General features: G+C 36.1%; 1 protein-coding gene and 1 long non-coding RNA gene across 2 annotated transcripts; both read right to left on the bottom strand.

Annotated features, from left to right (window-relative positions):
- Window positions 1–14219: 14219 nt before the first annotated feature.
- Window positions 14220–15056, bottom strand: LOC122274959. Its single transcript, XR_006228468.1, has 3 exons — window positions 14913–15056; window positions 14612–14785; window positions 14220–14237 (listed from the first exon to the last, which is right to left on the bottom strand). It is a non-coding gene; the product is annotated as an uncharacterized LOC122274959 (long non-coding RNA).
- Window positions 15057–16400: 1344 nt separating this feature from the next.
- Window positions 16401–17627, bottom strand: LOC122277064. The gene is made up of 5 exons (XM_043086948.1): window positions 17615–17627; window positions 17258–17533; window positions 17062–17136; window positions 16864–16938; window positions 16401–16720 (listed from the first exon to the last, which is right to left on the bottom strand). Exons 1-5 carry the CDS (start codon window positions 17625–17627, stop codon window positions 16401–16403), a joined length of 759 nt encoding a protein of 252 aa, XP_042942882.1.
- Window positions 17628–17855: the final 228 nt, after the last annotated feature.

Genomic DNA, 17855 nt, shown 5'->3' with positions numbered 1-17855 from the left:
ATTTTTTATTATTTTTTTAAAATATTTTTTAATATTTTAATCATTAAAAAAATTAAAAATATATAATTTTATTAATAATCACTTTTTTAACTATTAAATAAAAATTAAAATTAAAATAATAATTTCTTCGTACGTTTAAATTTAGTGGCCTTCTGAATAATTCATTCAATACAATTATAGGCTGTGGCTTCGATTGAAACCAAGTATGATCTGCGCCAAGCTCTGCATTTTGTTTATTCAATGTTTTTAACTTTTTGCTTTAATTTCTAGGATCTTCCACTTCATTCCTCAGTTTCCTTAAAATTCACTGCCTTTGCACACTCATCAAAGAAAATTATAAATTTTTAATTTTTTACAGTTGCTTTAAATTAAACTTTATTTGAAGTGAAGAATAGTTATGTAAAATTATGCTTTGTTTTTTTTTTATTAAGTGACATGATTATAATGATTAATTGTAAAATGAGTTATAAAATAATTGTATGTGTATTGTCATAACAATGAATAACATTACGTATTATACTAGTTTATATGCTACTTTAAAAAATTCTATTTTTTATCGCCTTTAGATCATCTTTTATTTTAAAAAAAGTTTAAAAATTGATAGACAATACTACTGCATCACAATAAGATAAGTGTATGATAATGATGTAATATATATGTGTGTGTATAGTTGTTCTATAACATATAATCTACATCCTATTAGTATTAAGTGTGGCGGCTTCTTTATAACTAAATACAATCTTGATCATTAATTTGTAGATATGGGGAGTATAAGTTCTTGTACTTGTAATATGTGTTAAATTACAATTTACCCTAAGATTTACAATAATTATCTAATTAACGTGACTGGATATAAGGTTGGTAGGTGAGGCACTGCCACCCCACCCATCCTGTCCAGCATGGTGGACAGGCCAGGGCTCCCGTCTGGCCCAAAATGTTACACACACACATATTCAAAAAACTTGTAAATATAAAGTGCCGTCATTTTGTTGGCTAGTCCTCATGTAAATTCATTTAATTCAATGAGAAATACAAACAATACATTTATGTAACATGGTATCGAGAGCCAACAAGGACTAACATCCATGGCTAATCCTGTGTCTTCTTCGCCCTCCCTCCCTCAACCTTATATTTTCTCATACAATTTCTGTCAAATTAACCCCAGACAATTAATTACCTGTTATGGAAGATTCAATTGGTCCCTTACCTATGCACTCAGCGTCTCTATAAGGTCGTTGACGACACCTACCAAGCCCCTAAACCAGAGCTCGAAAATCATACTCCCAACCCTGCATATGACCTATGGCTACAACAAGATCAATTAGTGATGTTTGCACTACTTTCATCTCTATCCAAACCTCTAATGGGCTAAGTTGTTGGCTGCACCGTAGCTCGCATTGTATGGCTGTCCCTAGAATCCACCTACGCTTCCGTATCCCAATTCCAACTTGCCTCTTTAAAAAAGGGGACATATTCCATCTCTACCTACTATCGATGAGCCAAAGCCCTTGCAGATACCACAGTTGTTGCAGGTTGCCCCCTGCCCCTTGATGAATTTGTGCCATACCTTCCTGCTAGACTTGGTATTGAGTATGATGGTTTGGTTACCTTAGTAGCCACTCGCCTTTAACCTGTTTCTCCAGAAGAACTTCTTGGGCACTTGCTTGCTCATGAAGCTTGCATACTCCACCACTTTGACTCTAGCCTCATTAACAATGAGGCCTCTGCAAAATTACTCAGCCAAACCTTCCTCTCCCTTATGTGGTAGAGGTTCTCGTGGAGGACAAAACAACAATCGTTCTCATAGTGGAGGCCGTTCTTGAGGTGGAGCTCACGGCAACTACTCAAGTAACAACAACAACAATTTTTCTCAATCTATTGACAACCGTGTCATTTTTCAGGCCTATAATCAACCTGGATATTTTGTTGTTACTTGCTATTATCGGTCTGACCAAGCATATACAAATGTGCCTTCAGCCATGGCAAACTACTCATCCAACTATCCTGGGGATGCAACTTGGCATCTGGATACTGTGGGCACACACCATGTTACTAGTGATCTGTTCAAACTAAATGTGCATGTTGCGGATTATAATGGTGATGAACAATTGCACGTTGGTGATGGCTCTAACGTGTCTATTTCTCACATGGGTTCATCATCTTTCTCTACTCCTCATTCTACTTTCATTCTTAACAAAATACTATGTGTCCCATCTTTTCAAATGAATTTACTCTCTGTTCGACAGCTATGCCTTGATAATAACATCTATTTTGAATTCTATTCTTATTCTTTTTGTATTAAGGATCGCTCCATGAGGACCATTCTTCTTCAAGGGACCACAAGTAATGGCCCCTACTCCTTCAAGCCATCATTTGCCCCTCCTTCCTCCTATATCAACTCACTTTCCATTCCTATGTGGCATCATCGGCTTGGCCACCCTTCAATAAAGTTTGTCTGATCTATCCTCCAGCAGCATGACCTGCCTTATGATCCTTCTTCGTTTCCAATCTTTTGTGATGCATGTGCTAAGGCGAAGTCTCATAGGATTCCAGCTCTACATAGAGTCACGGATCTTCTTTCCTTTTTGCACTTATATTTTTAGACTTATGGGGGACCTTCCCCACATGTATCACACTCTAGTTATAAATATTATATAAGTTTTGTTGATGACTTCTCTCGTCACACTTGGTTATTCTCCAAAAAAAATTCCAATCCGATTGGGACGAAGAATTTTGAACTTTTTCATCTTATTTATTCTCATGTGAAATTAATCATCGTATTACTTGTCTGCATACTTACACTCAAAATGGCATTGTCGAATGTGAGCATCAACATATAGTCGACACTGGACTTACTTTACTTGCTCAAGCATTGATTCCACTCCCATTCTGGCACTATGCTTTTCTCCATGTCGTGCATTTGATTAATCTATTCCCCTCTCCCTCACTTAATAATTTTTCGCCCCATTTCCTTCTACATCAACAATACCCAGATTATAACTCTTTTCGGATCTTTGGTGCCAAATGTTGGCCTTAACAATTTCATACAATTCTCAGAAATTTTCATACCAGTTTGTCCCTTGTGTTTTTCTGGGCTTCAGTCCAAATCTTAGAGGTTTTTTGTGTTAACACATACAAAGGGGTTGAGTTCACACTTCCAATGATGTTAAATTTAATGAGGCCAAATTTTCCTTTTCTGAAATACCCAAAACCCAACCCAACCCAACTACTACTCACATGGCCTTACCCTATTTCTATCTTCCATTAGCCCAATCTTCTCTTAATTCAATTCTCAGCCCATCACCTTCTCCCTTAATTCTTCCTTCCACGTCGTCTTCTTTCTCATCTCAGATTTCATCACCATCTCAGACTTTCTAATCATCCCAGAACTCATCACCACCACAAAGTTCGTCACCTTCTGATGATCCACCACATGCTCATTCAATAGTAATGAAATCACAAACAAATAGCCTTCGTCCTTCGAAATTCAAAGATGGGACAATTACATGGCCTCCTCCTCGGGCTCTGCTCACAGTATCCGATAGTGTTCCTAAATATCAATTTGCCATACTATTACTTAGAATATCCTAAATGGCGAGAAGCAATGGCCAAGGAATTCAATACACTCCTTGCCAATAAAACCTAGTCTTTAGTACTTCCATCACAAGCCAACAACATTGTTACATGCAAGTGGGTGTTTAGAACCAAACGTCTATCAAATGGCTTCATTGAAAGAAGAAAGGCGCATCTTGTTGCCTAAGGTTTTCTTCAAAAATTTGAAATAGATTTCGAAGAGACCTTCAGTCCGGTTGTTAAAGCCATGACAATTCGGCTTGTTCTTGCAGTGGCAGTGACAAATCGATGGCCAATTTGGCAGTTTGATGTGCAAAATGCCTTCTTGCACGGTCCTTTCATGGAGACTGTATACATGGCTCAACCCCCTGGGTTTTCTTAGTCTCAGTTTCCTTCCTATGTGTGCTGGTTACCTAAAGCACTCTATAGTCTTCGTCAATCACCAAGGGCATGGTATTCTCGCATGAGCGCAAAGCTACTTGAATTGGGTTTCATTACATCTTTGGCAAATTCATCATTATTCTTAAGCTTCTCTGGTTTTAGTACTATAAGCTTCTCTGGTTTTAGTACTATCTTTCTCTTAGTGTACGTGGATGATCTCTTAATCACTAGTTCATCATCACAGTGCATTTCAAGCCTTCTCTCTTCATTGCGACAAGACTTCCCGATCACTGATCTTGGTACTTTACACTACTTTCTGGGCATCAAAGCTACTCCTAATTCATATGGTATTCTTCTTACTCAGCAAAAGTATATCACTGACTTGCTGCAAAGAACAAATATGCAATTGGCTAAGCCTGTTAAGTCCCTAATGTCAACTTCAGAGAAGCTTAGTGCATCTTCTGGAAATTTTGTTTGAAGATCCTACATTATATCGAAGTACAATGGGTTCTCTGTAATATCTCTCATTCACAAGACCATACCTAGCTTTTGCAGGGGGAAAAGTCTGTCAATTCATGCATGTCCCATGGATTCCACACTGGAAGGCTGTTAAACGCATCCTGAGGTACCTTAAACACATCTTATGTTGGTTTGCAAATTTCAGCTTCCCCTGTTTCAAACATTACGGCATTCTCTGATGCCGATTGGGTTGGATGCCCTAACAATAGACGTTAAACTAGCAACTATTGTGTCTTTTTTTGTCATAGCCTCATTTCTTGGTCTTCAAAGAAGCAACATATTGTGGCAAGATCTTCTGCAAAATCAGAATTCAAAGCCATAGCAAATGCTACTACAGAGGTAATCTGGATCCAGCATCTCTGCAAGGACCTTTGAATTAAACTCACTCGGGTACCTCTTCTCTATTGTGATAATTTGGGTGCCACTTACCTCTCATCCAATCTTATTTTTCATGCACGAACAAAGCACGTCGAGATCAATTTTCACTTTGTTCATGATTGGGTTCTCAACAAATCACAGCATGTCAATTTTATTTTAGAAAATGACCAACTTACTGATCTATTGACTAAACCATTGTCTGCTGCTTGTTTTTATTCTCTGTGTTCAAGCCTACGGTTGCAGCCTTTGCACCTTGATTTGAGGGGGGATGTCAAGGCTAAAAACGTCTCTCCCATTATGGCCAACTCATGAGCCCTGCATTGCAAAGATTCCACTGCTGTCATGTAACAAAATGCAAGCACAACGCACCTCAATCTTTGTATGTGGCAACAACACATTGTCGTAACAAACCCAAGTCTAGCATAGAATATTCTAGCACCTACTGCATTGCAGCATTGTACAGAAACTCTAGCTGACATGTATATAAGAGCCTCATGTAAATTCATTAAATTTAATGAGAAATACAAACAATACGTTTCTGTAATAAGAAATCATTTCAACTCATCTCATCTCATCATTATAAATTTATCAAATTTTTAAATAAAATACTATAAACAATTCAATATTTTCAAATCTCCAAATAAAAATAATATTAAAAAAAATAATATATTAGTAATATTTTATTCAATTTTAATCTCATCTCAACTCACTATCCAAACTTTCTCTTCATGTTATTTTTCATTTCAACTTCTTCTCCTTTATTTTTTCTTCTTGAAGCTTGTGACTATATATGAGACATCCACAGTCTGAGGTCATAAATGGCCGTAGGTTTGCGAGGAGACCCACGAACATTCATGGCCGTGGTTCTTTGCTCAAACTCAAGGTTACGCCGTGGTCTTGCTGGAGCAAAAGGTCACGATTATTTTTTTTCAATTTTTGCGTGTTTGTAACTTCATGTATTTGTTATTGGATGATAGATCTGTATATTTGTTGAAAAATCAGGATTGATTTTTTATTTTATTGTTATTTTTCAATTGTGTTTCGTTGTGGGTGGGTGGGTGGTGGACGAGATGGGGTAGACAACTATGGGGACTAATCCACCCCCAACATTCCAGGGTTGGTGCTAAGGTTCAGGGGTCCAAACTGCCCCCAATTCCCCCCGGCCTAGAGGCAGGGGATGAGACAAGAGCACCAATGTTCGGGTGCGGGTTTCACCCCTAATAGGATTAGTCAATAAAACAACTTAGAAATATATAACCTTTTTTTTTTTTTTTAAATAACGTTCTCAGCTAACCTCTAGTACTGTGCGTGTGTGTTTTACATTCCGATTAATTAAAACATGTCTATTCATCAGGTGGAGCTAGTAGCAGCAAATACTGACTACAAAGTTGGCCATATTTCCTTGTTACCAACCTAAAATCTTGGTAAAGATCTTAATATCATCATACAAAAAATAAAAAATAACTAAAAAGGATGCCACTTAGTGTTATGAAAATTACATCTTTGGGTGGTGATCTGTTTCTACCCCTGCACCTGTAAAATATAAAACGTCCTGTCGTAGGAAAGGCAAAGCTAGCATTCTTAAAACGTTAACATGTGTTAAGTGACTATATATTGTGGAATAGACCCTTTATTAAACCCAATATAATCAAACTGGATCAGCCTTTTCGTACACGTGCCAAGTCCTTATGCTACGGTCAACTTTAGCTTGAGAGTTGAGGAGTGTTTATGCAGAAAATCTGTATATAGCAATCCAATCATATCCATTTTTAGTGACGATAAAAGTGCTTGTGTGTCAGACAATGTGCCTCTCAGCCCATAAACGCAGACTAAGTTCAACGTCCAAAAAGATTACTTAGGATTATAGTAATGGAGGGTTTCTTGGAGTCGAAAGAGAGACCAATGGCATTGAGCTAAGTGTCATGACCAACTTGTCGTCTAGTCTGTCTGGCCTTCATCCATTGGTACTTAGATTCGACAGATCATTCCTAAAACCTAACCCGATATGCCTGACGATGATCAGGTCAAGAGAAACCTTAAGGGAGGCATCGCCTTCGTCATGCCTACATTTTTTCTAACAGGGAGGAGGTGTCTTCCAATCCTATTACGAAAAAGAATGAAAAAAACATCTAGAAAGTCAGAAAGGGAGGTGTATTTTAGTCCTAGAGACGCATGCGATCGAGGGTCGACGTCGATAGCATCGATGGGATCGAGTTTCGCTTCCATGGCCTTTTGAACTTTGGTTTAAGTCTTGCTACTTGGTACAAAGGTTGTACGGGAAAGTGATTCATGGGAACGTGCAACTGCAGTACTAGCTAGTACCAGTAGTTGAGAAAGATAATGATCATTAACATCAAAAAGAGGATAGGCCGTCGATTTGCGGTTTCCAATACATTTTGATGAAATATGTTGCTGGTATACGTACCCATATGGGGTCCGATCCCCATCTGTTTCAATTTCTACGCCGGGCTCTATCGATGACTTTTATTTGTGATATTTGTTCGTTTATTAATGGAAAAAAAAAAAAAAAACAATTTTCATGATCTTGATGTGGTACTGACCGAAATGTTAGATCACCAAAACTCATGATCACTGATCACATATTAAACAAGTTCTATAATATAAGAAAAATGCTTAATTATTTGTCATGAGCAGTTATTTACTGTGCAAACAAAAAAAAAATCAAATTGTGTCTACTCTCTCGTTATAAATTAATAATCATTTTCATGGTAAATAATTAGTCTAAAATCATCTTAAGGTTTCATTTTGAAATCGAACTTTATGTTTTTGGTGCCAAAGATCAGTACGCATGCTTTAGGTGCACAATTAACAGATCATGATCTATAATTGTACGCTGTACACGTGGACAGATATCGACCTAACATACTATAATTGTACTTTTTTGACTAGAGCAATAGCGATTATATATATATATATATATTTGAGTAATGTTAGAATCGTAGAATGTGTAAATATTGTGCAATCATTTTGAGAAAGATTGAAATTCACGATTAAAAAATTTAATTTTTTTTTTCATATAGGTTCCGTATTAATTTACTTTTTTTAAAAGAGACTGCGTCTCGGTTGTATAATCACGACTGCAAATATCATTTCTATACGTATATGATTTCAAAACAAGAAATTAACATAGATGGTGGTTTATGTAGGACTGGTCCATTAGTATTCCTTTGGGACATGATGATCTCGGCCATGTTCAACCATTATATATAAAGGCTGAATATTATAGGTGAATGATATAGGATGTTAGCAATTGATTCAATGAACAAGTAAGGTTCATTCTTAATCAAGATTAATGTATTAAAACAAAACAAAAGAATGAAAGACAACAAATCTAATAAGCTGTTGGACTCTTGTGGCCCATGTTCTATTAACAAGGAGAGGGCTGCTAAAGAGACTCTTTGATAGTAGTGGACCCTTTGAATGTCGTTTGGGAGGGACAGCACTCAAGACAGAGACATTACAGTACTCTTCCAGTTCTGTTGATGGAAATCTCCATATCTTTTTCTTTTTCTTTTGAATTATCAGTTGGGTAAAGTTGAAAGTTTACTATATATATATATATATAGCTAAATTGGATGCCTCAGATTAGCGACTACATGATTGACTCATCACTGAGAACACTTTTGGGGCGTCGATGACATGACCTGGGGCTGACATGTCGGCCAGGGTGGAGTAGAGTGAGGCAAGAAGTCCATCTTTTGATGGCGTATGGTAGTACTTGGAGGTCCAAATATCCGGTGGTGCCTGAAACTCAAGCATGTTCAAGAGTACAGTACGTGAGTTTCATGTGTCAATCTTTTGGTGGTGCATGCTTCCATATATATGAATTTTGAAGGTCGATATTTGGCCAGAGAGCACATTGGTCTGATCTAGTGGGTTTGATCTTTTGGTGGTTGAATGGTAATGGATGAAAGAAGTTATCCTAACCTAGCTAACAGGAAGAAAAATAAAGAGTAAGGAGAAAACAAAAGGTATATGCAAAGATTAATTGTGGGAACATTACAAAATTGAAAACTATTTATTTGTGACAAGTTATTTTTTATTAAAATGATTATTTTGTAAAGTCTCAATAGAAGACCCAAGTCCATATATATAGTTTATATTTTAAAAGAACTAATCAATAATACAACTGAAAACATTAAAATATTATAAAGAGAAAGAATTTATCATTTTCAAATAATGTGAGATCTCATACACCACTTACGCTCACTTATCATATAATATATCACATATTTCTTATTAAAATGAATTTATTTTCATCACAAATTGTTTTCATCATAGTTACTCTCAACGGGGCAAGTATTGAAGTTTGTAAGGAATTTAGAAACCAAGGCAGGTAAAGAAAAATTTTAGAGAAGAAACGATCATGTCAAAGTAAAGAAAGCGTTATTGCTGTAATAAATCGATCGGCTATGATGGGGGTGACCCCAAGCTAATACAGCTAACTTAAAATCACTTAGACTTAGAAAATACAGAGAATTTGGAACTTATTGCGACGATTTTAGGCACTGGAAAAACCCAGATTTCTTATAGCGCAAGCCAGGAAATCGCAAGTCTCTGTGCTTCAGTTCGTGATTCGTGTACATGCATGGAAACTTATGAATATTTATTTAAGCAATAATTAACAATTTACAATTAACAAAGGCATTAGACATTAATGTTCTTTAATGAAATTCAATGAATGCATTGGGTTACCAGTGGAATGTCAAATCCCAATCTCAATTATCACCTCTAACCAACTAACATGCAAGATACGGAGTTTGATTCGGACATGATCCATCGATCCCTAGCTCTTGTATTTTCAATAATATTTAACTCTGAATATATTTGTCGGAATCTTAATAAATCTGACAAAAATTTGGTTTATATTTTTTAGCAATGTCTAGAATAATTGCTTCGAAAATATTTAAAAATCAAATTAAAAATGATTGGAAATAAAATTTGTATATAAATTGAAGTTTTTTTTAATTCATTAATTACAAATTATAAATTAATTTTATATTCATTTGACTTTTTCCTCCATTTTACATCTTTAACCAAATAAAACCTAGCTAGCGGCCTTCTCAATCAATATTTCTTTAAAATAAAACAGCTGATCCCCATTTTAATAGAAAATTTATCCGAGTTCTGTTACATACAGTTATTTTTATATATTCTTTGTGCGTTCTACTGATATAATAGGTCAAATAAGTTATTTTATATTAAAAAAAAGTTACGCAGCCAATTACATTAGTGGAGTACGCAAAAAATACGTAAAAGTAATTACACATAAACTTTTTGAATGCCTAAATAGCCTACATGAAATATGTGTCACCACAATTTTAAGCCTATTATATGATGACTGTATATTGTCTTCCTAAATCATATTTCCAATATGCAAGAACTTCGATCCCAATTAATAATGTTATCCATTTGATGTAAACGTCATACTAACTTAAGGGTCCAATATGGACGTTTAAGATGCATATATAATGTGACAGCTTTGACTCTATGAGATGAATATCTATTCTTAATTCCTTTGGAACGTGAACATACGCAAATTGTCGTAAAATAGTTGGATTTTAGAGAATATATTTAAAAATATGTCTCATGTCGTATGAGGAGATAACGAGAGGATCATAATTAATGACTAAAAAAATTATATATAATATATTTAATTTTTAAAAATATAGGGTGAGGTGGATATGAGTTTTCACTTAATAAATTAGTGTTAAATAACTTAATAGATTCTCACAAGCATGTGAATTTTATTGCTTAAACGCATCCAAATTGGATAATTTTATAAGATTAATATTATATCCAAAAACACCACGATGAATTGTCCAATCACTCCAAGAAAAGTGACTATTGAGAAGTGAGGATCGATCGATACTTTTCTCATGAAATCCTTTCGCCTTTAAAATAAGGTGAAATGGAATTTAAAAAAAATTATAATTCTATCATTTTTTTTTTTTTTTTTGATAATCAGACTTTCCTTTCATAAACTCAAAGATCCTTACAAATAGCAAGTTGATCAAGCCATATAGCTTGACTAATAAAAGAAGGACAAAAATCCCACCACATACAAATATCATCAATCAACCAAGCATGTCTTGCTAGCAGATGAGCCACCAAATTGCCTAAACGGTTGACTTGCACCACTTTAACTTCTTGGAAGGCCGCCATTAGTCTTCGTATGTCTTGAAGAATAAAAGCAAAATCTGTTAAACATTCAGAATTTTCATTCAAAGCATTAACCAAAATCAAACAGTCGGTTTCAAGTATAAGCTTTGATACACCCCATTGAACACACAACTGTAAACCTTTAAGAAGCGCAACTGCCTCAATAAACTCAACAGAGGAGACCTCTTTCTCTACCTTAGAACAAGCCACGACAACCTCCCCATTATGATTCCTCAAGACCACTCCAACCCCAGCTACAGAATCACTACAAGAAAAAGGGTCATTTACAGCGCTCAAAATAGTCGCAAAAACTATCATATATCGCTAGAAATATTTATTCACAGCGATTTCTACTGCGCCGGATAGTAGTCACAATTGTATACTCACTTTTAAATTTTTTCAGCGATATAGAAAATTCGCTGTAAATAAACAACTATTTACAGCGATTTTAAGCGCTGCAATTACCAAAAAATTCGCCATGATTATCCTTCCATCCACGCCAAACAATCGCTGATTAAAACAATTTACAGCGTTATAAAATTGCCGTAAATAAGATAAAAATCGCTGGAATAAATAATAATTATTTATAGCGATCCTAAATAACGCTGTGTATAGGTTTGATTTCTTACAGCGTTTGGAAAGGACGCTAAAAACTATCTTATTCGCAGCGTGATACAGCGCTGAAAAAATGCCCAAAAGTACTTGAGTAGAGATTTTGAAGTGGTCTATGTTGTGCTGGGAATTAAACTGCTGAATTTCCTGTAGTAAACCCAGCGGTGTGTGTTACGCTGCAAGGAAAAAAATAACTATTGTTGCGATTAAAACCAGCGCTTATGTAGCGCTGGAAATAATTTTCAGCCTCATATTTTTTTACCAGTGTATGGAAGCGCTGCAATAAATCTTGGATGAGTACTGCACCGTACGTTTGCTTCACATGTATTTTTGGGTACCTAATTGAATAGGCTGCTCCACTCACTCACACTTTTCTCAAATACTACAATAGTGCATATCTATCATAACTAAAAACATACATTCATCCAAATATAACTTGGCATTTGACAACCATACTAATCATCCAATACAACATTGTTCTATAATTTAACAACCATACTCATCCAATACAACATTGTACTGAATCTTTTACCAAATAGATTCATTGGCCATAGGACATTAATGGAAGGTAGTGAACTATAAAGAGGAGCAATTAATATGACATGTCACTGCATGGTTACATATGGATAGTATCTTTCTCACACTCTCAATAAACAACATTGTCAGCAGGTTCAGATGCTATGGAAGCTTAGATCATTATTGAAGACACCTTTGTGGCTGGAACATCCACAACTTTGCTGCACTGAAAACTGTCCAAATCAGATCTATACCCCTTCCACTATCTTCTGCATCGTGCAAACAAAGATAAATCTGTTTGGAACATAAAAATTCAATTTTCAGTACATGAAACTTTGTAATGGCACAAAAAGCACATTATATAAATATTATAATTTGTTTTGTACACAGCCTCTGCATATTTACTGTCAGCATTTGGAAAATGTTATTGTTACATTGTATACAGCATTAAACCAAAAGTCTTGTGGGAAGATCACTTATGTCTACTTACTTGCCTATAAGTTACTTATATAAACATTACAGCAAGCTATCAAATGCTAGCATAATATTATGTACTTTGAGCCTTCCATTAAGCTATTATAGAGCTGCTGGTGGGGCTGTGCCCACTTGCCCTCTTCTTTTGCTTTACTGTAGGAATAAGGAACCTTAGAATTGGGTATATTAATGTGTATATATCTCTCCTACTTGAGACCCGTTTATATATACACTCTTCTTTTTTTCCTAAAGCACTTAAACGTACAGTACTGCATAATTTAAACTAATCTGTATATACCTTTGTATAAATTGAAGAGAGAATAAAAATGGAATCCACAATTCCAAGCCTATATATTCTAGTCCAATTTTCTGCGCTAAAGGTACTACAGTAGATGTTATTTCATTATAATTCATCAATGACCAACGTCATAGATCTCTCATTATCATCATCCATGAATAACTAGTACTATTTCGCCCCCATTAATCGTTTTCTTGTAGTTGTGGATATTCTATCAGTCTGGCAGTTCAGTTTCAGATCATCTACTCTCTCTCTCTCTCTCTCTCACATATTCATGTACTAGCTAAGGGCTTTGCGAAACGTTCTAAAGTCTCTAACCCTCCTGTTATATATGAATATTATTTTCTTAAGTCCCAATCCCCTCTCTTTGATGAAGATCACAAGCACCCATCCATCAACATCTCTAGCTCCCTACATTTTAAATTCCCGTGCATGAAACCATTGAATGGTACCATTGCCTCAATTTTCATTCGCAAAAAACCCAAAAATGAATCCAAATATCATTACTCGGTGCGATTTCTACTGCGCCTAAGAATTTGTCGCAGTTGTCTACAAACGCGATTTCTACTTACCAAACTATAAGTTTATATATAACTTATTACACCAAACATTAAAATGGTGAAGTAAACAAGTGATCAAGCTCATGTAATTAATACAATGGTACTTATCTCAATATCCACCTCATATTAGACATTAGAGAAATTGTATAAATATAGAAATTGAAGATAATGCAGTGTAGACATGTTTGGAGGTGCTTACTATGACATGTATGATTTTGTATAAGCAACTACATTCAAGATAAGGCCTTTACTGCATGTCTAGAATGGGCATCGAATGGAATGTTCTAGGCCGATAGAGCATCTAAACTGAGTTTTTATCTGGTTGTCCTGTCTTATGTGCATGTTTTCCACGCTCAGCCAAAACATTCATATGTTTGTATAAAACTGAAGAATACTACTGATAATTACAGTACTTGTCATTAATGGTATTTATTTATTTTAAAATTCTTTGCATTAGGTATCCAATAGACAAGTTCTCCTTATGATTCCCTTGGACTTTCCCAGATAACTGGATTAGTTATCTGGGAAAGTTTACGTATAATTTCTGCCTCCACACAGTTCTCCGGCCTATTAGTAGAGTTATGATTGAATAGGGGATACATAGCATAAATCTGAACTAACATATTAAAAATAACACAATGCCGTAAATGGTATTTACCAGCATAATCACTCGAGGTAATTGACAGCTGCGCCCCAAACCCAATAACCCGCTTCTGAAACATCTAAACCGTTGCTCCAATGTCCTATAAGCAAAAGTTAAAAAAGTATTACCTGAATTGTACCCAAACGTTTACCAAAAATCTGAAACCCGCATTAAGTTTAACCACAAATTTGGACAGTTTGCATACCTAAATATTGGGAGAAAGAGACACGGTCTAAGATGTACAGCTTCAGTAAATTGTCAGTACTAAGATGCTGAATATACCTTTATGAACAAATATGAGTTGTTCCACCATTTATATAGCATGTTATAGACAATAATCACCCATACCCTTTCCTAACAATAATAATCACCCTAAATCAATAGATCTTCCTATTAAAATTATATTTTCTCAAGTTCACGTCTTGGATGTAGAATCTCCGAAATCAAACTTAAGAAATGGTTTGAAGACATCACCTGTTCGTTCATCCTCCTGTGAATTTCTGCATGATGACACATACGCTAGTTTGTACATCATCACACAGTCCCAACTCTCATCGAACATACGAGCATGCCAAGGAAAGTTGGAGTGCAGTTGCAAAAAGTGACCCGTTCCAATCGCTGATTCGTACATACACCGTATTACGTATCCTGAACAAGAAGTTATCAATCCATAAGTTTATCCCAATGTTTTAATGAATACAATAAGTAGTAAGGTCCGTAAGCATGCCACTACATACAGCCATAAGTATAAAGTTAGTGGAAAGGGTATGTTTACCTGTATGATATTACCACTTAGCATAATCTTCCCCTCATGTAGGTAGCCCGAACTACATATATATTTAGTTATAAATCATAGGGCCCAAAAAACTCAAACTTTACCCGCTGCCAGCTTCCTCCCACAAAACATATACATATAACCTTCCATTGGATATATATATATATTGTCAATCCACCATTGAGACAACAAAAAAATGCAGCCAAAATGCCACAAAAAACCTTTCCAATTTTTTATCACAATACCCCGCTCATTGAGTCTCTCGATGAGACTCACTGGCTGACGGGTTAGCAGCGAAGAAGGCCCTCAATAGGCGGTCAGTTTCCGCTTGTCTCTCCAACAAGAGTTGCATGTTCGCCTTCATTGCCTCCATCTCACTCTTGGAAGATTCAGCATCTTTCTTATGTTTCTCAATTAAAGCTAAGTACTCTTTCTCTCCTGCCAGTGAACGTTGTCTCGTAGACTCTGGGATTACCATCTCTCCTAGTCCTCTTGAATAACCTGGTCTATGACCAAGCACTTCTCTGAACACAACCGCTACCGTTTCGTCAGTCCGTTGCTCTGGTTCTAGATTATCCAACCTTCCAACCATATCCTTCTGAAATACAGCACAATAAATCGATTAAATATCTTGAGGTCAAAAGTTATAAGGAATTTATTTATTCATATAAATAAATTCAGCATGCATTGCAGTTAACAAATTTTAGTTATCTAGGAATTTACTCACATATTTGTCTTCAGTGGCAGGTGATAAAAATTTTGAATTCTTCTTGGACCAGTGGGTTTCCTTGAAAAAGTCTACCAAATTCCCTGATTCAGCCCTCTACATGTGTGTGGAATGTGTATATATAACACACAGTCAGGAAATCTGGCACAACATATTTCAGCACCGGGATTGGTAGCTTAATCCTGGTATTTATTAGCGTAACGAGTAAATGCTATACCATACGTGTACTAAATGTTATAACGCTAACATGAAAAGAACTGTGGGAAATTTGATAATGTCAAGTTAAACAGCCTAAATCCCATATCTTCTCTTCAAGAATCCACACAAAAGATTTGCGACCGGCTGTGTGGTTAATAACCAGCCTCTTCCTATTCTCCCGATTTTTTGTAGAAATTTTCTACCATGAAAAACCCATTAAATGTAAGCATTACAATATAACAAAGACAAACATCCAAGAAATTAAGTGATACATTAACCAACTAGATTTAATGGGTTATTGACCACCCTTGACACATACCTTGAATGTTTCGCTACCCCATCTACCACATAGCTTCACCCAAACAAGGGGGCTGACTAGAACAGTGCCATTAGCCAATGCTTCATCGTGGCTGGGATATGATAAATATATCCTATGCAATTCATGGTGGAATGCATTAAAGCGCTTCCGAAGCTGTTTCGTTACTGTCAATCGATGGTTCTCTAATTCCCAATCAAGTTCAAAATCACCTTACATATGTAATCAAAAGTATAGAACAAATCAATTAAACTACAACCACGGAAAACCCACCAAAATGGAAGTGGAAAAGTCTTACCCGAACACGATCGATTAACTCATCCTTATGTGCTTGGGGAACATCACTCCATCTTGGATAACTCATATCACAATGATGTTTGACTATCCATGTTAATCGTGTAGTAAACATGTTGGCGTTTGAACAACATGGTGCTGTTTCTCCATTGTTTATCTTCAACAGCACCTTTCCATGTTTTCGCAATTTCTCAAATTCAGTACACTTGGCTGGCCCACGTCTACGTCTCCTCTGCGCCTGATTCACTACAGGCTCCGTGGGGATGTCCTCACCTGTATATACATAAAAAATAATAATATATGGTTAGGAGGCTAATGTATTATTATTAACTTTATTGTAACACCATGTAACATATATATATATATATATATATATATATTTTATATTTTTTATGTCACACATATATGAACCATACCGATTTGGCAACTAGCAGGCTCTGCCTCTATATTGGGTGAGGTCACTAAGTTAGGCTCTGTGGGGATGTCCACACCTATATGACATAATAACAATATGTCAATCTAGTTACTTTTAGTTTAATGCAGCATTCCTATTGTAACCACCATGATATGTATATTCAATATGTGAAAAAAAGATGCTTGAATGTGGACTATACTAGTTTGAACTCTAGCAGGCTCTGCCTCTAGATTGGGTGACGGCACTCTGTTAGGCTCCGTGGAGGCATTCACACCTGTATGAAATAATAACAGTATTAGGAAAGTGAGGTTCTGATGGAATTTACAAATATATGCCAAGACCAAAATATGTTTATTTCAAATGGTAATATAAAATAGACACTATTTTTTCTATACCGATTTGAACTCTATCAGGCTCCGGCCTGATAATGGGTGAGGTGACACTGTCAGGCTCGGCCACCAGTGTTGTGGCCGCACACGGTGGCTCCCATGGATGGCTTGGGGGTTGGGTAGAGTCATCTGAGCTGGCCTCATCCACGTCTTCTGGTGAATGGTATGAACTAATCTGAGCACCCCGAGGCCGCCGAGCTCGGCATGAATAAGGCACCAATCTTCTACCACGGAATGCTCGGCCTCTGGATCGACCGCGGCCACTAGCTCCCACTACCTCGCCTGCATTTAAGCAACATTTCATTTGTGTTAGGATCATATCTAGAGCATATTTTATATGCCAAAGCATGTCAGAATATGTACCTCGGCCGTTCATGCTCCTCGTTAACGCCTAATGTTGAGATGGGATTGCGTTAGTTTTTTAAGAACACTATCCCCAGTTGTCACTCATTCGCCCGACCTGAGATGGAATAATAGAAAACAATTATCAATCTATCCCTGTGTAGTGAACAAATATAATCTCACACTCCAATAATATAACCTCATTAAACTAATAAGACTTGTCGAGTATCGAAAATTCAGTACCCTAACATTAAATTTATTG

The sequence above is a fragment of the Carya illinoinensis genome, chromosome 9 (genome assembly GCF_018687715.1).
Source record: "Carya illinoinensis cultivar Pawnee chromosome 9, C.illinoinensisPawnee_v1, whole genome shotgun sequence".
In the NCBI taxonomy this organism is placed as follows: Eukaryota; Viridiplantae; Streptophyta; class Magnoliopsida; order Fagales; family Juglandaceae; genus Carya; species Carya illinoinensis.
The sequence above is the reverse complement of the archived record's forward strand: the minus strand, read 5'-3'. Positions and strand labels throughout refer to the sequence as shown.

Bases quoted from the DNA above. Each gene is read 5' to 3' on its own strand.
- LOC122277064 (XM_043086948.1), bottom strand. The intron at 17,137-17,257 runs GTATAGAAAAAA...TATTTCATACAG, and splicing joins GCCTGATAGAGTTCAAATCG to GTGTGAATGCCTCCACGGAG. The intron at 16,721-16,863 runs GTATGGTTCATA...ATGTATATACAG, and splicing joins GCCTGCTAGTTGCCAAATCG to GTGAGGACATCCCCACGGAG.